Source organism: Styela clava, chromosome 11 (assembly GCF_964204865.1).
Source record: "Styela clava chromosome 11, kaStyClav1.hap1.2, whole genome shotgun sequence".
Lineage (NCBI taxonomy): Eukaryota > Metazoa > Chordata > Ascidiacea > Stolidobranchia > Styelidae > Styela > Styela clava.
In genome coordinates, this window is record NC_135260.1 from 21,007,103 (window position 1) to 21,029,788 (window position 22,686).

At 33.5% G+C, this 22,686-nt stretch overlaps 1 protein-coding gene across 1 annotated transcript; it reads right to left on the reverse strand.

Annotated features, from left to right (window-relative positions):
* Positions 1–18,911: 18,911 nt before the first annotated feature.
* LOC120336402 (uncharacterized) lies at positions 18,912–22,051 on the reverse strand. The gene is made up of 3 exons (XM_039404074.2): positions 21,774–22,051; positions 20,321–20,448; positions 18,912–19,842 (listed from the first exon to the last, which is right to left on the reverse strand). Exons 1-3 carry the CDS (start codon positions 21,870–21,872, stop codon positions 19,635–19,637), a joined length of 435 nt encoding a protein of 144 aa, XP_039260008.1. The 5' UTR covers positions 21,873–22,051; the 3' UTR covers positions 18,912–19,634.
* Between the last annotated feature and the right edge of the window lie 635 nt (positions 22,052–22,686).

Consider the following 22,686-nt stretch of genomic DNA (forward strand, 5'->3'; position numbering starts at 1 on the left):
TCCAGTAAAACTGTGTGCCTATGTTATTTATTCCTTTTTTACTGGTTGGAAAAAAATAAACTTGATTGATTGATTCTGATTTGATTAAATTCATAAACCATTCACCTCTGTGAAGCTAGCAGCAAAACACGAAATTGTGACTGACAGAATCGCAGAAAATACCCACGCGTAAAATTAAATGTTCCCAATGATTTTTATAAGAAAGTGTATATTTTGATTAGTTTCACAATAGCAATTAAAGCAAAACAATCATTAACTACACTCCTCGTATTGTTAATATATAGTAAACAAGCTAAAGCGACTGTTACAGTGCACAAATTTTTTTTATAATTCTTTGTTTAAAAATGACTGAATTTTCGTCGTGTAACATGGTCGTTTCATGAAAACCTCCAATAAAGGCAGCATTGCAACACCATTGGTGAAAAGTAGAAACCTCAAAGATTCGATTTCAATATGTCGGAACAGTCTCAGCACGTTTTGACTTGACCATATATAATACTAAAAATAGCGTATATTCTTCAATTTTTAAAACAATGTTTATACAACAAATTTGAAACTGATTTTGTATTTCAACTAAATTTACTGGATAGTTCATCAAAGAAGATATTTTTCTCTTTGTCACACAACAATAATGCACTTCATTAAACTTAGAATAAGTTGTGTAAAGTCTGAAATACTGAAAAAAAATTTATGCCCTCTTGTGGATTCTTTGATAAATTTCACAAAATTATCGTTTTCGAAAGGGCGATTTCTCAAAAACCGCCAATAAAGGCAGCACTACGACACATTCGAAGAAAAGCAGATACCCTATAGATTTGATTTTAATATGTCAGAACAGTAGCAGCACGTTTTAACTTGGCAATACATGATACCAAACATAGCATATAATTTTCAATTTTATTAACTATGTAGATGTAACATATTTAAAAACGGTTTGGTATTTCAACTAAATTTACTGGAAAATTCATCAAATACTTTCTTCTCTTGGGTATACAACAAAACTGTACGTTCATTAAACTTGGAATTAGTGTGCAAATGTTAAAATCCAAAAAAATGATTTGACGCCCTCTTGTGGATTCTTTTCGGAATTTCGAAAAATTATCGTTTTTGAAAAGGGCGATTTCTCAAAAACCGCCAATAAAGGCAGCACTACGACACATTCGGAGTAAAGCAGATACCTAATAGATTTTATTTTATTATGTCAGAACAGTAGCAGCACGTTTTGACTTGACCATATATAATACCAAACATAGCGTGTATTCAAACTTTTATAAACAATGCAGACGTAACATATTTAAAAACGGTTTGGTATTTCAAATAAATTTCCTAGATAATTTATCAAACATCTTTTTCTCTTGGACATACATATATACTATACGTTCATTAAACTTGGAATAAGTTGCGGAAAGTATAAAATACCAAAAAGCATTTTACGTCCTCTTGTGGATTTTTTTCAAAATTTCAAAAAATTATCGTAATTGAAATAGCGATTTCTCAAAAACCGCCAATAAAGGCAGCATTACGACATATTTGGAGAAAAGCAGATACCTTATAGATTCGATTTTAATATGTCAGAACAGTAGCAGCACGTTTTGACTTGGCCATATATAATTCCAAACATAGCGTATATTTTCAATTTTGTTAAAAAATGTAGATGTTACATATTTAAAAACGGTTTGGTATTTCAACTAAATTTACTGGAAAATTCATCAAATACTTTCTTCTCTTGGGTATACAACAAAACTGTACGTTCATTAAACTTGGAATTAGTGTGCAAATCTTAAAATGCCAAAAATGATTTGACGCCCTCTTGTGGATCCTTTTCGGAATTTCGAAAAATTATCGTTTTTGAAAGGGCGATTTCTCAAAAACCGCCAATAAAGGCAGCACTACGACTCATTCGGAGTAAAGCAGATACCTTATAGATTTGATTTCATTATGTCAGAACAGTAGCAGCACGTTTTGACTTGGCCATATATAATACCAAACATAGCGTATAATTTTCAATTTTATCAACTATGTAGATGTAACATATTTAAAAACGGTTAGGTATTTCAACTTAATTTACTGGATAATTCATCAAACACTTTTCTCTCTTGGTCATACATCAAAACTGTATGTTCATTAAACTTGGAATAAGACGGCGAATCCTAAAATAACAAAAAATGATTTGAAGCCCTCTTGTGGATTTTTTTCGAAGTTTTTGAAAAAATAGCGTTTTTGAAAGGGCGATTTCTCAAAAACCGCCAATAAAGGCAGCACTACGACACATTCGGAGTAAAGCAGATACCTTATAGATTTGATTTCATTATGTCAGAACTGTAGCAGCACGTTTTGACTTGGCCATATATAATACCAAACATAGCGTGTATTCAAACTTTTATAAACAATGCAGACGTAACATATTTAAAAACGGTTTGGTATTTCAAATAAATTTCCTTGATAATTTATCAAACATCTTTTTCTCTTGGACATACATATATACTATACATTCATTAAACTTGGAATAAGTTGCGGAAAGTATAAAATACCAAAAAGCATTTCACGTCCTCTTGTGGATTATTTTCAAAATTTCAAAAAATTATCGTTATTGTAATAGCGATTTCTCGAAAACCGCCAATAAAGGCAGCATTACGACACATTTGGAGAGAAGCAGATACCTTATAGATTCGATTTTAATAAATCAGAACAGTAGCAGCACGTTTTGACTTGGCCATATATAATACCAAACATAGCGTATAATTTTCAATTTCATCAACTATGTAGATGTAACATATTTAAAAACGGTTAGGTATTTCAACTTAATTTACTGGATAATTCATCAAACACTTTTCTCTCTTGGTCATACATCAAAACTGTATGTTCATTAAACTTGGAATAAGACGGCGAATCCTAAAATAACAAAAAATGATTTGACGCCCTCTTGTGATTTTTTTTTTGAAGTTTTGAAAAAATATCGTTTTTAAAAAGGCGATTTCTCAAAATACGCCAATAAAGGCATCACTACGACACATTCGGAGAAAAGAAAATACTATATAGATTCCATTTCATTATGTCAGAACAATAGCAGCACGTTTTTACTTGGCCATATATAATACCAAATATAACGTGTATTCACAATTTTATAAACAATGTACACGTAACATATTGTAAAAAGATTTTGTATTTTAACTAAATTTGCTGGATAATTCATCGAACATCTTTTTTTTTGGACGTACATCAATAATGATCGTTCATTAAACTTGGAATAAGTTGCAAATTGTATAAAACAACAAAAAAATGACTTACGCCCCATAGTAATTTCGTTTAATATCTCGAACATACCGTTTTTGGAGTGGCTATTTCCACAAAACCGTCAATAAAGGCAGCACTACGACACATTCGAAGAAAAGCAGATACTCCATAGATTTAGTTGAAATACCAAACCGTTTTTAAATATGTTACGTCTGCATTGTTCATAAAAGTTCGAATACACGCTATGTTTGGTATTATATATGGCCAAGTCAAAACGTGCTGCTACTGTTCTGACATAATGAAATCAAATCTATAAGGTATCTGCTTTACTCCGAATGTGTCGTAGTGCTGCCTTTATTGGCGGTTTTTGAGAAATCGCCATTTCAAAAACGATAATTTTTCGAAATTCTTAAAATAATCCACAAGAGGGCATCAAATCATTTTTTGTTATTTTAGGATTCGCCGTCTTATTCCAAGTTTAATGAACATACAGTTTTGATGTATGACCAAGAGAGAAAAGTGTTTGATGAATTATCCAGTAAATTAAGTTGAAATACCTAACCGTTTTTAAATATGTTACATCTACATAGTTGATAAAATTGAAAATTATACGCTATGTTTGGTATTATATATGGCCTAGTCAAAACGTGCTGCTACTGTTCTGACATAATAAAATCGAATCTATAAGGTATCTGCTTTTCTCCGAATGTGTCGTAGTGCTGCCTTTATTGGCGGTTTTTGAGAAATCGCCCTTTCAAAAACGATAATTTTTCGAAATTCCGAAAAGGATCCACTAGAGGGCGTCAAATCATTTTTTGGCATCTTAAGATTTGCACACTAATTTCAAGTTTAATGAACGTACAGTTTTGATGTATGACCAAGAGAGAAAAGTGTTTGATGAAATTTAGTTGAAATACTTTACCGTTTTTAAATATGTTACATATACATAGTTGATAAAATTGAAAATGATATGCTATGTTTAGTATTAAATATGGTCAGATCAAAACGTGCTGCTACTGTTCTGGTTTGGTGAAATCGAATCTTTAACGTATCTGCTATTCTCCAAAAGTGTCGTATTGCTGCCTTTATTGGCCATTGTCCGAGAAATCGTCACTCCAAAAACGGCATGCTTGGGAAATTGAAAAAATTATATATAGGTTGTAAGACATTTTTAACTTTTTCATACAATTTGCATCTTATTCCAAGTTTAATTAACACACAGTATCGGTGTTTGAAAAAGTAAGAAAACGGAATATTACGATATTAGGTGAGTTTATTTGAAATACCAAACCTTTTTAAAATATGGGCACATCTACGCTATTCAAATAATTGAGATATACGCTTTGTTTGGTATTATAAATGGCCAAGTCAAAACGTGCTGCTACTGTTATAGTATAGTGAAGTCGAATCTAAAAGGTATTTGCGTTTTTCCGAATGTGTCGTAGTGCTGCCTTTATTGGGGGTTTTCGAGAAATCGCCCTTTCAAAAACGATTATTTTTCGGAATTCAGAAAAGAACCCATTATAGAGAGCGTAAAATGTTTTTTTTATTTATTTTAAACTTTCCCAATTAATTCTTAGTTTAATAAACGTACAGTATTCATTTGTGACAAAGAGAAAAATATATTTGATCATTTTTCCAGCAGCTTCAGTTGAAATACAAATCCATCTTGAATTTGTTACGTCGACAATGTTTATAAAACTGAGAATACACGCTATTTTGGTATTATATATAGCCAAGTCAAAACATGCTACCACTGTTTTGTTATAGTGAAATCAAATCTATAGGGTATATACTTTTTTCCGAATGTGTCGTAGTGCTGCCTTTATTGGCGGTTTTCGAGAAATTCCCCTTCCAAAATCGATTATTTTTCGAAATTTTGAAAAGAATCCACGAGAGGGCGTAAAATGTTTTTTTGGTATTTTATACTTTTCTTCTGCAACTCATTCTAAGTTTAATAGACGTACAGTATTAATGAGTGACAAAGAGAAAAATATATATTTTATCAATTGTTCAGCAAATTTAGTTGACATACAATTCCTTTTTAAATTTGTTTCGTCCACATTGTTAATAAAATTGAAGAGTATACGCTATGTTTGGTATTATATATGGCAAAGTCAAAACGTTCTGCTACCGTTCTGACATAATAAAATTGAATCTATAAGGTATGTGCTTTTCTCTGAATGTGTCGTGATGCTGCCTTTATTGGCGGTTTTTGAGAAATCACCAATCCAAAAACGATAATTTTCGAAATTCTCAAACTAATTCAAGGGGGTGCGCAAAATTTTTTTTATAATTATTTTATACTTTCTGAAACTTATTCTAACTTTAATAGACGTACAGTATTGATGTGCGACAAAGAGAAAAAGATATTTGATCAATTATCCTGCAACTTTAGTTGAAATACAAACCCTTTTTTAATATGTTACGTACCTTTGTTTTAAAAATCGAGGAATATACGCTATGTTTGGTATTATATATGGCCAAGTCAAAACGTGCTGCTACTGTTCTGGCATAATAAAATCGAATCTATAATGTATGTGCTTTTATCCGAATATGTCGTAGTGCTGCCTTTATTGGCGGTTTTCGAAAAATCGCCATTTTAAAAACGATAATTTTTTGTAATCCAGGACAGAATTCACTAGGAGTCGCAAATGATTTTTTGCTGTTTTATACTTCCCGCAACGTATTCCAAGTTTAAAAGATGTACAGTATTAATGTGTGACAAAAAGAAAATGATATTTTATCCATTATCTAGCAAATTTAGTTGAAATACAAAATCAATTTTAAATTTGTTACGTCCATGCCGTTATTAAAATTTAGATTACACGATATGTTTGGTAATATATATGGTCAAGCCAAAACGTACTGCTACTGTTCTGTTATAGAAAAATCGAATTTATAGGGTATCTGCTTTTCTCCAAATGTGTCGTGGTGCTGCCTTTATTGGCGGTTTTCGAGGAATCGAGGTTCCGAAAAGGATAATTTTCCGAAACTTTGTATTTGCGGAATACCTGAAAATTCATTTTTCGCTTAGTTAGTCTTTTTTTAAACACTAATTTCTTGTTAAATTTAATGTATTCATTCAGTTTAAGAATTTTTCATCTATTTTCGTGCCAATATTATATTTTGATCAGCATTTTCAATTTCCACATTTACCTATAAGTGAACAGTATATGCGCGTGGAACCTATATTCAATGTGTAAAAATATTCTGGCTGAAAGTGCTGCTAGCTTCACAGTGGTAACCATTCTTATATACCCAAACTGACGCGGTAGGACTGCTGGCCATAGTCACTTTGTGCTGGCCCATCTGGCTACGTCATCCACAATCTACTATGGACCTTTCCCCGATCTTTGACCCCTGAAAAATTCTTCCTATACTTTACCATTGCAAAATTTTCGGGGCTCATTTTAAGAGTGGTTTCGCGAGTTGGCGCCTGTTAAATGGGGTATGTGTTTCAAACCAACATTATGACTCATCGCATACAACAATCTGTTTTTTAAAAGTACCGGTAAAGAATTTTAGCCTAGTCTATCACAGCTATTTTTACACTAATTTTTTATCACTGCAATTAAATTAAAACTCCTAAGAAGATAGAGTGGTCATTAAATTAACTGATTCATATTTAGATTTCCGAAACACAACTGAAAACTAACGAATAGAGTTCGAAAATGCGAAAACGAGGTAATGATTACGACCACGCCTGAAAATCTGTCTGAGCGGATGGAAAAAAGAGCATTGTTACGTCACTTTTTGCATCATGCTGATTTTCCAATGTCACGAAGTAAACAAGGAAGTCGATGCTCGGGGAAAGGTCCATACTAGGGTTGGATTATCCGGATAGCGGTTAACCGGATAACCGATTAACCAAGAGGTATTTTGCTATCTGATAACCGGATATTATTGTAACGGTTAACCGGATAATAGAGCAGTATAAATAATGCATATGCGCATTAGTGATTTTAATATTTTTTGTTGAGTGACCAATGACATCTCTCAGAGCATATAATATTCACTTATATCCACACCACTCTGCATATTTTAGTCATCCGTGTAATGCTGGAGTGAACTTGACTATAGTATTACATCACAAAACACGCAGAAAAATGTGATTATTGCGTATTTGCGGTATAGAAGAGCCCGACTTACCTTAAAATAAAAGCATTTCTACTCTAGATATGAAAATAAATGGTAAGCTGCACGAACAACTCCAATTTCCTATTTTTGCTATCTTGAAAATTCATCAAATTTGAGCTATTATTGCAATTCCAATGAGTATAATTTATTTAGTACAATAAATGCAGATATTAATTGGCTTATAGTTATATATCAACATTTTCGGGAGAAAAGTCGGGTTCAGTTTCGTCGGTATATAACGCCGATAATTGTTTTATTTCGCCCGGAACTGAAATGGCCGCAGTATGTTATCTATCGTCGTATCTATCTATCGTTAAGAGAGTAGATCTGAAACACACATTTTTGACTGACAATAAGGAATTGAATGCTAACGAAAATACCACGACTCTTGATTTATGAGCCAGTGATAGATAAAACAAGACTCTATTTTAGGCGCTGTTGAATCGCCAAAATTTCGTAATAATCGTATTTACTGAATTTACAACAAGGGTAACTTTTCACGGGATGTAACTTCTTTTCAAATTAAAACTGGCATAATGCCGATGTTAATTCCCCAAATAATAACGCGATGCGGAAGAAAACGATCGGCGATGATAACACAATTAGCCTGTAAAATTCGACCGCCTTTATTAGTGACGTTTTCGAAAATTTCAAAATGAGGAGGAAAGGCTGTTATTACATTTATGGTTTTCATGGAACTTTCACAAACAAATTTGTTTGCAAAATGGTCTATAATATTTCAGAAAAGTTTAATTTGACAGACTCTGTATCGTGTCATGTTTTTCGTTTACTCATTTAGGGTGGTAAGTAAAGTTGTTCAGAAACTGGCGCAGCATTGTTTTGGCTCTGTTAATTTAGTTTAAAAGGTATTCGAATGGAAATAGATTTAAAGTTGTGGCCTAATTAGTACAAACGTGAGAATATTTACAGTGACATGTTAAATAAGTGAAGTTTTCAAATTAGAAGAAATTTCTGACCACTTCGGTTTTTTCATAATCATCAATTTGCTTTGTTATTAAAATTTTTGTTCAAATGACTTATATTTTCCTATACACTTCACGGAATTTGTTCCCCCTATATTCTGTTTTTTGGATACTTCTCTCACCGAAATAAAATGTTCAAAATGCACGATTTTTTGTGTTCATGATTTCATTTATATGTATGCTCTTGTGGTATATATTAACAAAGTTTATTTCGTCGTGCAAGAAATCACCAAATATTATAAGAAAACAAAATACTATACATGACAATATTAAATTCATTGCAATTGATAGGAAGGTGCGGATGATCAGAAATGATCATTGTGAGTCTGCAACACTAAAATTTAGTACGAGTCAAAATTTAAAGAAAAGAGGCTCTAGACACAAAAAGAAACTTTTAAAAAACTTTACAATAAAGTAGAAATAATATAAATCTTTACATATTATTTGAACAGGGAAAATAACCAGTTGGGGAAAAAAAAATTAGGACACAATATTTTCAAAAAATGTTTCATTTTATTATTCCGCTGTACATCGGTACGACTACTGAGCTTAAATTATTATTTATTGACACATGCAATATTAAAATGCACAATAATTCATATTCAAGAAAAATAATACATATGTGAGTATTCACAACAGAACTGTGTGGTGGTATTCGTTCAATTCACCGCGAAAATCCTGCAAAATCGGTTCTCTAAAATCAGCAGTAACTATCCGGTTAACCGTATATTTAAAATACGGAATACCCGGATATATCCGTTATCCGGATAGTGAAAATTATAGGTATCCGAACTAACCCTAGTCCATACCAGTGGTTCTCAAACTTTTTTTGTTCGCGGCGCACTATAAAAAAATCGCTAAAAAAACAAATTTATTCTGCAAATGGCAATGTGTGTGCCCGTTTTGAGAAACAATTGAATTTTCGTCGCTCCCTTTTTTATTCATTTTAGTCAAGCAAAAAATTCGTGTTCACAGAGACATGGAGATGCAAATAACGTACACAATTTAGCATGATTTAAAAAAAAATGATGTTAATATAAGCCCTCCCCTTAAAATAAGACCTAGTCGAAAGCGGAAATTTTTGCTTGACCTAGTCCAGTGGTTCTCAACCTTTTTCAGTTCGCGGACCAGTAAAATTTCAAAATAATTGAGGCTAGCTTGAGGTGTATTCACAATTGGGTCGAAATGTGAACAACAAAAATGTAATTTTTCAAAACTACTTTCTGTAAATTGTTGTTTTCTGTTGAAAATTTTTTAAAAATGTGTTACATTTAAATAAAAAACCTTACAAAATATTACATTTATTCTGGATTGTTCGAGGGCCGCATTGGAAGTTCTATGGGACCGCATGCTGTTCGGGGGATGGAGTTTGACACCCCTGGTTTAGCTCAAACCAAAATCCGCCTGGTCCATTTTTTGAGATAACCAGATTTTGTTGCCGCCTAGCGGCTAATTTGCTCTAGGTTTGAATGTTTGAGCGACATTAGACGTATTAAAATACCACATATATATACAATTGGGCAATAAAAAAGAAGACATATCTAAATTGGAGATTCACCGGTGATAATAAAGAGAGAGGATTAAAATGATTCGCTCGAGACAGTGTTCCTTTATTGTATAATATTAACATACACTTGTAATGGAAATTACAATATTTTTGCAACATAAAAGGAAAAATATCTTTACAAAAAATAAGACTTAACTAACCGAAAAAAGATCTGTACGAGGAATACATGGAAGAACTTAACTCACCGAAAAAAACTTTGCAATAATACAAACCACCAAAATGGGATGACAAAGAGTAATAAATAAAATGACGGCTCAGTCATTCATTCACAATATTAAACATATATACATTAAAAAGTTAAACGTTTACGTAGACGAATGTTTCGCGATGTTTGTTTTTTTGGTAGTCAAACAAAAAATATTTTACTTGTGTGTTTTGTTACCTTGATATTGTAAACTTTTTCTAAAAAGGGTTAAAATTTGATGATTAACTGGCTTACTAATTTGGTCATGTACGGATAATGCTTGGTTGATTTAATATAAACAATTGAAAAAAAAACTTAACAGGAGATTCGCGATTTTTGAGAAATTAGAAAATTTGACTTTTGAAAAACGATGGAGTAAAACAAAATATAGAGTTGAAGATAACAATAATACACAAGCAAATAAAAATCGATAGACTCGATACAGTGATGCACGGGGGCATGTATGAATTAAATTATTACTGCGATAGTGGTTCGGCAATAGAAATTCGTCTGCTCGGTAAGGAAGAACATGCTATACGAATCCACAAATACTTGCTATTACATAAGAATGATTTTTATGAAATTGTCAAATTTAATCAGTGTAAACAGGAAAATGAAACACTCTATTCTAAAAATTACATAGGTATTTGTTGCTAGCAATTGTTGACAAAGTACCACCCGAACACATTTTCATACTTTCAGCCTGGATGTTTATGAGCATATCATTACACACATGACTGCAATCGAATATCTTGCTTAATAAATTTGCTCGGATATTCAGTTTGTAATGTTCATTGAAATTCGTCGTTTCGTCCATCACTCCGAGTGTCTATTACTACGGATTCAACCTGCTTTTAAATTTCTCAAATCTTTTATCTACGACTAAGCACTCCGCGAATATCGGTTATTTATTGTAAATGTTTGATTATATAATTCAGTATTCATGATCGGAATAAAACTTTGTAAATCTAGTATCAACTATGTGATTACTGCGGTCCTGGACACATTGTATTTGCTAGCAGACATAAGACTTGATACTTGTATGAGTTGATATGAAACAATGAATTGTATGTTATTGGTCCATATTGCCGCTTCCTTCTTTCTCTTGAAAGCTTTCACAAAGATGAAATGATTGGAGGAAGTCGCTGACAGCCTGATAGCCAAATTCATATTGACCCTAAAAATAGAGATAATATTTTCCATAACCTCATTTAAAATTTGCGTATTTCAAAGTAGTGAATTTTGTTATGAAATAGAATTTCGTTTGTCTGAAAGAAACAACTAATCTATAATACACAAATCGCATTTCATTTCTTAGACTGTCTACAACTCTGCATACCTTATTTCGGACCATCATCGATATTTGATCCCTCAAATGTTTCACTGTTCTTAAGACATCATCACGATTTTCATTTTTCAGCCTCTCGATTAGATTTGAAATGGCACAAAATGTCCCAGTTCGTCCAGATCCATCACCGAACAAACGCAAAATTGTTGGATAATTCAAAACTTACCAAATAATCCTTTGAAGCGGTTTATCTCTTCAGAATTGTTATTTCATTTTTCTGGATGAATATTCACTTATTATGAGGCAGAGGCAAGCATAATAAAGCAAGGCCTGAGATATGTTTACCTGCAATGTACAAGCTTTGTCTTGTTCTCAAAACTTGCCAATGTTCGGTTGTGCCTTCCAATGCTCGCAATTATTTCAAGAATAGAGCTAGAATTTGCTGGATTTACTTCTTCAGGCCATTGGTCGTAGTAAATTTGTGGAACTGTCATCTGAATATTAAAACGTATTTATCAGTTCAAATTCTGTCCTAGTCAGTGTTTTTGTACAGAGGTAATTCATTACATACGGGATCAATAATAAATTATGGCATTCATCATGATATGATTTATTGTGAAAATTATATTTGCGCCACTTTTAATGTGTATATATATATATAATATTTTAGCGTATAACACGTCAACAACTTCTATATAAAGTACGGACATCAAGTCAGTTGGTCGCTCAAAATCACTGCTCCACATACACAACCTTTTTGTCTTTGAGTGATATTACAAATTCTCTTCTTGTGTAACCCGCTGAACAGGTTTCTACAACTGTGTTTAGTGTTTACGTACACATGTCCGTAGATACACTCCTCTGCTTTGTTGGGCCACAAACAGTAGTTTGCCTTCTCGTTTCTCTGCAATGTTGGCATAGAATTAGTACGAATTTAAATAAAATTGAAAACTATTTATTCATTCAATATCAGAATAATAAATAACTTCCCTCAAACAGGGATACAGTCATGCTGACTTTGTTGTCTAAGATCATTCGCCAGAACGCCTCGGTACTTCCTGAAGTTTGTACTACTATAAATACGTCTGTCCGATAGTGAGACTAAAAAGAAGTGGAAACAGATTTCAGAGCGATTATGGATATTGAGAATTTTAAACTTATAGATGCATAATTTAGTTAGGATAACATTTTTTCTAAAATATTCGATCTGATTTTTGTGTTTATTTCAAGGTCAAAACTATGGCTATTACTTCTATACTCATAAATACCACAAATGGAGAATGAAATTTCATTTCAGACTACGACACATACCGGATTAAGTTATGCATTGTTTTTATTTCTGTTATTTAATCGGCGAAGCTATAATTGTATTCACAATTGATCTCTGCTCCAAACCATTCAATCGATTGTAAAAGTTAAAATGTACATACATCGATACCGATACCAATAAAAAACTAGAGATTCGCCGATATATCGATATCGGCAACATCGGATAATTTTAAATCGGTATTTTTATCGGTAACGGCTAGAAAGACACCGATATTTCCGATATATTCGGCTCTTTGATCTCATTCAGAATGGTTTGAAGAATAAATTATTATGATAGCTAAAATAATTTTGATGTGGAGTGATCATGTGTGCGGCCCATTCTCGAGACTAGAAATGCAATCGCGGTGACAAAAACAATCAGCGATTATGATGAAATTCCCCAGTAAAAAAAAAACGTTTCATTGCCGACTTTTCAATGTTTCCATTAATTTCAAAAGGAATTATCGACCTCCGACGTTCTGGATACCTGTTGTGTACAAAACATATTCATCATTCGACTTTTCGGCATTCGTTAAAAATATTCAAATTATCCGATTCAAAAAAATATTCGATTTTGTCCACCCTAGACTAACAGCCATTTAGTTTGGCTTCGATTCCTAATAAGTTTGACAAACCATGAAAGCAAGCCAATGATTACAGCCATGTCTATAATCTCTCCAAGTGAAAAGTGTCCGCGTGGCTGCGAAAACGCTTTGCGTCACTATTGCATCTTATAGATTAGTCAACGCTACGCAAATAAACATGGGGGAATCCATTTGAGTAACTAATAAACTTCAGCATTTTAATTTCAAGTCAATGATTAGTTTTTAATGAAAAATTTTCTTTGAAAGTAAGTGATTTTCGAGCATTAACTAGAGCCGCAGAAAGGATTGTTGAGAGCCGCATGTGGCTCTCAAAACCGTGTTTGGGAATCACTGGTTTATATGATCAATACGTATTTTCACGGGCTCCACAATACAATGAAGTTCAAGAACCACTGAGTCATAGTCAATAGCAAGAAATCTCTTATACTTTTTAAATGGTTAAGAATCTATACTTAGTAGTTATTTTAAACACAAACGTGATATTTATAAGCAAATGGAAATCGGTATACATAATTTGTATAATAAAAAATCTTGGTATTTTCTATCCCAAAAAAGCCCTAATGTTATTTTCGAAGAAAATTGAAGACACTGTTTTATTTTCGGGAAAACACGGTATTATGATGATGTATTCACTCGGAACCGTGAAATTTTTGTTTTATACCATTTTTAATGATTGTATTTCGCATCAAGAGTCTGAAAAAGTACAATTGACGTGGTACTTTGTGTTAAATTGGTGTTCTCTTTGCGGCCCCTAAAATTTGTTTCGCGGCCCCTTCCAGGGCCGCGGCCCCTAGTTTTGGAAGCCCTGCGATAGAGCATATTATTACGTAACAAATGAAAGTTTCGCCGCTGCCAAAGTTTAGGAATGAACTTGCCGATAAACGATTCTAGAATATGTTTTGCAATACGCGAAAGTTATTTTCTCATTTTCTCACAATTTTTTTCTCCGTCGCGCCCTTTTTTCCGCTCCCCTTTTCTGGTACGCGAATATCCTTATAATTCAAAGGACACGTGTAAAAAAGGGGACGTTCCTTAGAAATAAGGACAGAAATACTTTTTGAGACAAAGACCTTCAAAATAAGGACAAATCTTAGAAATAAGGACGTTATGGCAGCTTTGCCTATAGACTTCATTTCATTACACCCTACTTGAATCAAGAAGCCTTTCTTATATAAAAATGTCGTCACAACTCATGCAATCCTGAAAACTAGATGGCAAAAGGCGTATTTGAATCTTCTCATGTCAAATTTGGGCTACTTAGTTTAGCCCAAACCAAAATCCGCCTGATTCATTTCTTGAGATAAGCAGATTTTGTTGCCACCTAGCGGCTAATTTGCTCTAGATATGAATGTTTGAGCGACATAGGGAAGTAGATCTTCCCACAACGAATTCAGAGATACCAAAATTAAAAAAAAAAGTGACTTGAGCAATGTTTTCATTAGTGTTAAACGGGGGAATTCGAGTCGATCAGGCGACACAGACCTAAATATCTTCACGGTTGAAATAATTTGTGCATATTTTTTGTTCACACGTATCATCTCATACTTCTCTATAAATGTTTGTAGGCGAGAGAACTATTTGAAAATAAATTATGTAAATTGATCATAACTTGGCCCTCAATTGGTAGCGAATGGATGTTTTCCTGACCCTTGACTCCATGAAAATTCTCCTTATACTCTACTATTTAAAAAAATTCATACCTATGCTTTTGAGAGTGTTCTGGAGAGTTAGCGTTTACAATCTAGTTTACTTGTTAAATATTAGCACTTTTATTGAAACTATTCAACCATGTGCCGCCTACAAGTTGGGCTAACCTGTTTATGGAACTAATTTTTCATTATTGCAACTAAAGAGTGGGCGTATGGATCGTTTTGGTAAATTGTTGCTTTGTTGGTTGGCTTTTCATTGCTTAAAGATTTGTCGCTAGAAGGCTATTACTTTTCTTCTATAAAACTAAATCTTTTGTTGCACGACAATGACGTTTATACACAAATAAAATATATATTGTATTTAAACCAACTGACTTTGATACAAACTTATTCATGCCAAGGTTCCATGCTCCTAACTAGAATCAGAAATTGTGTCAAAAATAGAGCTGAAACAAGCTGACGCTAAATGCTACATATCAGCTTATCCCTGAAGCAGAGATGTCAACAGATACAAGTCTTATGTTGTTCACTTATCATTTACCTCAATCTCAGTCACGATAAAATTATGATAATTAGTTAATTATTAGATTAACCAATAGTCGTAATTAGTCCTTCGCTTTGTTTACTTTGCAGAGCAAAAAACATATATATAGGTAAACTGTAATACGGTGTAAAGAAGTAATATTGTACATGAGGTCGCCTCTTGCAACAATCGTCTACGATTCTCGTCAATATTAAGAATATTTCATGTGCAGTATGAAATAATAGGGAAACAATGCGAAATTTTATAAATTTGTTATACCGAGCCAAATAAGAAAGTTCTCAAAATGCGAAATTTTATGTATGTCAAGAGAATAGAATGAGTTAAACTTAACATTGACAGCATCCAATACAATCGGATCACGTAGTATGGTTGTGAGATGCACTCTGATAGAATTTAGTGGACCAGTTCAACTCAATTCCAAAAAAGACAAAAATAGTTTAAGATGATTTTGGTAGCTTTTGTTCTGTTCCCGGCAAAAACACTAAAGCGAATCTTTTGTTGCTTGAAGAACCTTGATTTTTCCTCTTATCAAGCAAGAGGGTTTGCGCGAGGAGATCACATTAAGTCATATGGTACCATGGCATATAAGGTATTCAAATCACGTGCGATGTTGTAGTTTATTTATTATATTCTAACAAATATTTCTTTTTGCCATGGTATTTTAGATTGATAGATGTTTTTTTAGATAGAGGTGTCATGTGTGTGCAATATTTATCAGATATATTATATCAGTTTTATTGCAATATTTATCAAAACTACAAAAACAAGTTTTCAAGCTAACCTAAAAGATTGTTGGCAGTTTTAATCCGTATGATTTGAATCGCTATTAACAAAATTGTTTTTAAAATCCTCTCAGATAAACTTCCAAAACTTCAAATACTATCAATGAACAATCTTCCCGAATGAAACAGATTATATTTGATGATTTTGAAAGGTTTCAAAGACACAGTACCTAGAAGGTTACGACAAGTACAAATAAAACGAATACTTTTTTCAAATAAAAGAAATGATTCTCAAAGAGGTCAATCAATTGCCATGCTTTCTAGAAATCACTTTGCGTAAAAAAGATGCTTCAGGACATGAATTACAATATTTATACTGGTACAGTGTTCCCCTACACAACCCCATATATAGGAGTAAACATCGCACTTTCAAACAACCGGCATTACGTCCGGTTACCAATTCATTTCGTCAGTTATTCTTTCAGATGAAAGGATTTTATGGTGCACGAGCGGTGCATATCTCCTCGTAAATTCGTACATTTTTTCTCACCAAACAACCAAGTCTTTCGACTAAAACTTCTTTAACTCTATACATGACTCTTTATGGCGCGTTAGTTTTCTTCGAATGCTTATAGTTGAGGGCTATATGCGACGGAATAATAAAGTGGAGACAAAATTAGTGCAAAACAAAAATCATTCTGATATATTGCGATGAATAAGCGTATATTTTGAGAGCAAATAAGATAGAAATGAGATTCTACCATTGTCAGCCACAATTGCATTTAATCGTCATTTACAATAAGCCTTTTTTGCTGTATATTTTTCTGAGATAAGAATATACATAATACATATTGCCACAGTCATGAAGTTGCTAAAGTTTATTGCACTCTAAAAACTAGTGAACTGAATATAAAGTAATGTTAGCCATTTGTTGGTTATTGAGCAACAGAAATTAATTATTAAACTTTAGATGATTGATCATGCTAAATACAATTGTTTTTTGTTTAGCATGTGTACCAGGTTAGGGCTAGGCCATAATTTTATTCGGATTTTTCTCATTTTAGTTATATTACGAGTACGGGGACTAGCCAAGAGAATCCCGTAGTATTTGTACCTGAAATTATGGCTCAACCCTAACCTGGTACACATGCTACGTTCCGGTGTCCGCCATCTTGGTGCACTTCTGGAGTACCGCTTTTTGTTTAAGAAAAACTCTGCGACACACACTTAAAAGAGTAGTCTTATTCTGAGTGATAGGCAGTTAAATTGAAATGTATTTTTTCGATAAAAAATCAGGTTTTATTTTTCAACCATCCTAATCAATCGTACATAAATAGGGAATGAAAATAACCAACATTGCTCTTTAAAGGTGGCATTAGACAGCCGGAGGCCTGAGGTATTCTTCGCATCCACTCAATTACATGGAGCCGAGGTTCTTTAATAAAATAATTTAGGGAGTTACAAAGGTAATATAGCCATCACGTATTTAATTGTGCAGTTAGTTTTGGAAGATATGAATTGAAAGGCAAAACAGGATGGAGACTATCCCATACAAGAAATCAAATAGATTTAAATGGAGAAGGCGGGTTTTGTAGTAACTTATAGTGAAAAGTTGATCTGCTCAATAAGGCAAAGTTTCAAGTAAGAATTGCAACTAAATTCACATTAGTAGAAACGTACATTCATAAAATATTACATTGTTCGAGAAAATGGTTCGTAATGTAAATCGTCAACAGGGGCTAAAATTAATAAGAACACATTGCTTAAAGCACAGATTTAAATGAATCATCTTGGCAGCGACTGTGGTTAAATATCACGAGTTTGAGGATACTAGTGGGGTATGACATTTTTTCCTTGGGTCTTTATTTCAAATAGGCGCAGGGCACAGCTTGAACGGAGCTAACAAAGTTTATGCATAGGGGCAAAATCAAATACAATTTTCAACACACAAAACGCTCAATAAATTCCATAGTGTTAAGCAATTGGCAATCAGTCACTTCATTTCAATCATGTATATAGAATGGCCTCTTGATGTAAACTTCAATGAAACAATATAGATAGTAGTATCTATATTTTCATAAATCGGTTTAGAACAAGTGAGAATTTTCAGGCATGTCTAAACCCAACATAGATTCAGAAATTTGACAAAATTTTCCACAACTCCTATTAGGGTATGGCCCATATCATTTTTAAAATATGCAGCCTGATGTGTTAGCCTAACCAGTGAAAACGCACAAAATAGATAGCAGAATTATATAGTCAATTAGTTAGCATGAGATTATTCTGCTAATTTGCTTCTGAGTCGTGAGGTCTCATATATATATATAGCAGCATCATAACGCACACTAACTAGCCATTGGAAAAAGTGTAATTCAACACAAGCGTACCGCATTGAAATGCCAGCCACTTTAGAAAACATCTCTTTGCAGTTCATAACTGCGTGCTTGGGCATTTTGTCAGCGCTTGTCTTTTATTATCTATAATAAAATCTACGCACCCGAGTGATCCTATTTTGTTACCAGGTCTGAACTTTTTTAATTCAAAGAGTACGAAAATACAAATAGCCAAAACAAACAGTCAAAAGTAGCGCACTTAAGTGATATCACCACAGTCGCACAGTCATTTCAGCAAACGGAAAGCACCGGCAACGGAACTGGAGTTTAGCTAAACATAAATCAAAGGATATCTTGCAACTCGGAAAATGTAATATATTCAATAATAACCTGTGGAAGTGTTAGAAAGAATTAAATTACCGAATATCAGGAGCGCCAAGGAAAGGCATAAGGATTTCATAGTGCACACCAGTCCAGTCAATCAACCAGGCCATTCAGTAACCGACTTTCAGGGGATCTTATGAAGATCACCCCTCCCAAAGCATCTATCTATCTGAAGATTTATCTAATTTTTTTTTGTTAAATTAAATTCCACTAAGTCGTCATTGCCCATTTAAAGCAGTACAATGAATAGACAGTAAATGGTGCCTCATTGTTGACTTTCCCGTTAAATCACTGATAAAGTCGATAATAATGGCGTTTGTAGCCAAAATAATACTCCCTATGAAAAACGTACTTACTACTTTGCTTCGTCAAATAAATTTAGTCAGTTGATATTTTCACTTTGTCATTCAATATATTTCTTTAAAAGTCTTTAATTTGAGATATTTTACATATTTAATTTCAAAAAGATATGATGTGGTCTTTCCAAAAAATTGAGTACTTTCTCACAAAAAACTTTGCCCACCTCTAGGCTATATTTACAGTTGTGAGAGATGAATTATATGGACTCACGTTACACAATACAGTATTTAGAAATGTAAAAAATAATGGCATACATACAAACGAATAATTATCCAATAAAAATGACAGTTATATAGACATATTAATCTCTTTATAGCAATATTTCCGTTATATTTAGCGATGGGATTTCGGTCTTAGATTCCACAGAACTTTAGGATGAGCTTGATATAAGTTATGGTTGCGGAGAATCTTCTCTTTTCCTTTGATGTCGTTGTAAGCTGACCTCGGCATTCCCATCACTGTTGCAGGTCTAACATATTCTCGGTGTTTATTCACCAAATCGGGATGAGACGCCACGCGGCTAAAATTTCCAGCCGACGGTCTGTTGTTTAAAATAAAATTGATGCACTTAACACCAATAAGTCCAGAAGTTACATAATGATAATAAACATGGCTAAAATTGCTTAAATGCAGATTAGAAATGAACAGAAAACTGTTGATAAATCTTAGGCCGATATTTAAGGCTTGCGTCGACTTGGGCGAAGCTTTTTTCTACAAAAAAATAAGAATCGAAAGTTTCGGATTTGAATGAGTGGCACGGGAAGAAATATTTCATAAAGAATCCAGAATTTATACGCTAAAAACAGTGAGCAGTGTGAATTCAACATACAATGAAGTGTATTCAGCAGAAAGAATGCGAGCAATGTTGTTAATTTCAAAAAAGGCTGAAAACAAATGAACTCTTAAAAATACAATTTTCGTCATGCAAACACAAATTTACCCGACGATACACTTCGATTAGCAACGTTTGAACGTTTAAATATCATTTCGATGGGGAAAGAAATAATATTTTGATTTACTTGTGAGAGACACCGTCTCTGACGTCGTTTAAGTGGTCCTGAAGTTCTCTCATCTTAGCTGCATGCCTTTCTTGTTTTGCTTGTTCATAAGCAATCGTTTGAAGACGTCGGTTTTCTTCTTCTTCCTCCTTGATAATATATTAAATTATTTATGAGACATTTTACGAGTATTTAATATTAAATTTCAGTCTTTATCGGTTTCACCTTGAATACAAAAGACCAAGGGCTCGATAGTTTCAGCAGTTTGGTTATTTTTACGTAACTGATTTCTACAACGTACGCAATTCGATCTTTGAAAGTCTTTCTATATATTTGACATGACATTGCGATAGGAAAGCGATTTTTTACAAACCTGTAAAGAAAGCGATTTTTTACAAACCTGTTTGTCAAACAACACTTTGAACGTGTGTTTCAAACGAAACAAGAAACACTAGACGGAAAGCTGTGACAATATTGTATTCGCTTATCGTATTGATCCCTTTGTGTTAGAATGTATATAGAGTAAATGACATATGACTGCATTGAGATTTCATTAACATTTGTTGCTTATAAAATGTTTTTGTGGCACAAAATCTTTTTCGGTGAAGATAAAAATGATCTGTGCTGATTGCAGTGGCTGGGGGTCTACTAATACGTAGCTTTACTAGAAGAGCGTCCCTTTCCCAGTTCATAAGGAGCTCTGTATGTAATACCGAAAGCGATGCGAAATAATATGGCAAATACAGGCGTTGTTCCCAAACACACTCCCGCCAAGAAGAGACACAGAAGCCTATTGTTGAAATTGTGCTATAAATAACTCGACGACGGTTCATTGTTCCGCCACCAACACAGCTGTTTTGTTTCAATACCAATTCTATCACATTATGACACTATCTTGTTACAATAGCTCAACAAATGGTTAATCTGTAAAAGCAGGATCTTATCAACAATGTGCACACTTTCAACAAAACCAACGTAATCAATATTATAATAACAATTAGTTATGGCAATTTCTTTTAAACTGATACTTCGTGTAAAATTTGATATTAAATGTCCTGATATTTTGTTTACTTCAATCCTCAATACTTCAATTTGGACTCCGCACTTGACTTTATAAAATTCGGATTTACTCATACTATAACGTATACAAAAGCGAATGATAATAGAATATATTCAGAATTAGATGGATAGCCTCATTCACCTGAAGAGGTTCGGAGGAAACCTGTAATAATGAAGCCTTCATAGGCTTTTAAACATATGTATATTATTGAAATTCTAAGTTATATATCGTTTCTGAAACCTTTAAAATATTTTAAATTTTTTTTCTTTCGTTAGACTTTGAATTCGGTTATTATCTGTGCTTCGATGATTGCTTATTATGGTTTAGTCAAGAAAACGAGTAATGTGAATATATTTTACAACCTGTTGCACGGAGATCAATTTCTCTGGAACTAAAAGATGGTGTTCAACTTACTTGAAGAACAGCAAGTCGGGCAAGGGCGGCACGTTTGCGATCAATTACTCTCTGCCGTCTCAATGCCTCTGCATGAAAGGGTCCACAGCTGCTTGCCATCGTCTCCGTTGAGCGTTCTTGTCTTTCCCGTAGCTCTGGAACGTTTATTATAAACTGTCCCGAGTAGGCCACTCAGACTATTTAAGAGCTATTAAGGTCGAAATCTATATGAAACAGCTGAAGGTTAAAGTTTTTCAGAAATAAACGAGAGTACCAGCCTCCTGACCGGTCTTTTCCAGAAGATAAAACAAACAACAAGACTGCGCCACGGATGAATTGCGCCGGCGGAGATACACTCCAGCCACGGCCCGGTCTAAAATCGACTACCATTGTATTGAGAGTATTGCGTTTCAAATTCCTTGTTTACATATCTAACCGCCACGAGGCTGCCAATTGAGCCAATAATATATATGTTGAATGATGGTGTTCTATTGTTTGTCAGAGTTTCTCAATACCCTGCTACGTCTGGAATCCGTTAACGATGTTACGAATGCAATTGCACAATTTGAACGGAAGCGATGACAAAATTTTCAATGCTTGATTTTTAATATATATATAATATTAGATAAACTATTTTTAGGCGTGAGCGATTCTGGTCTGATCGCGCAACCGTATTGTCAATTTGTCGTTATGTTTTATAGCATTGTTAAACGACACTGTTGCAAACTGAAGCACCAACGACATCAAAAAACAAGTTGCCGTCGCAGGAATGGCATATCTGCGACAAGCACCTTGGTATTCTCATCTACGAGAAAAGTCTCGGACTTTGACGCGAAGATCGCATTCCTCTTTCCTGCCGGTTGTATATCTCTAATTTTAGTGCTGGGTATCAACCTAAAATGGAGTGATGAATAATACAGCACCATAAAATACT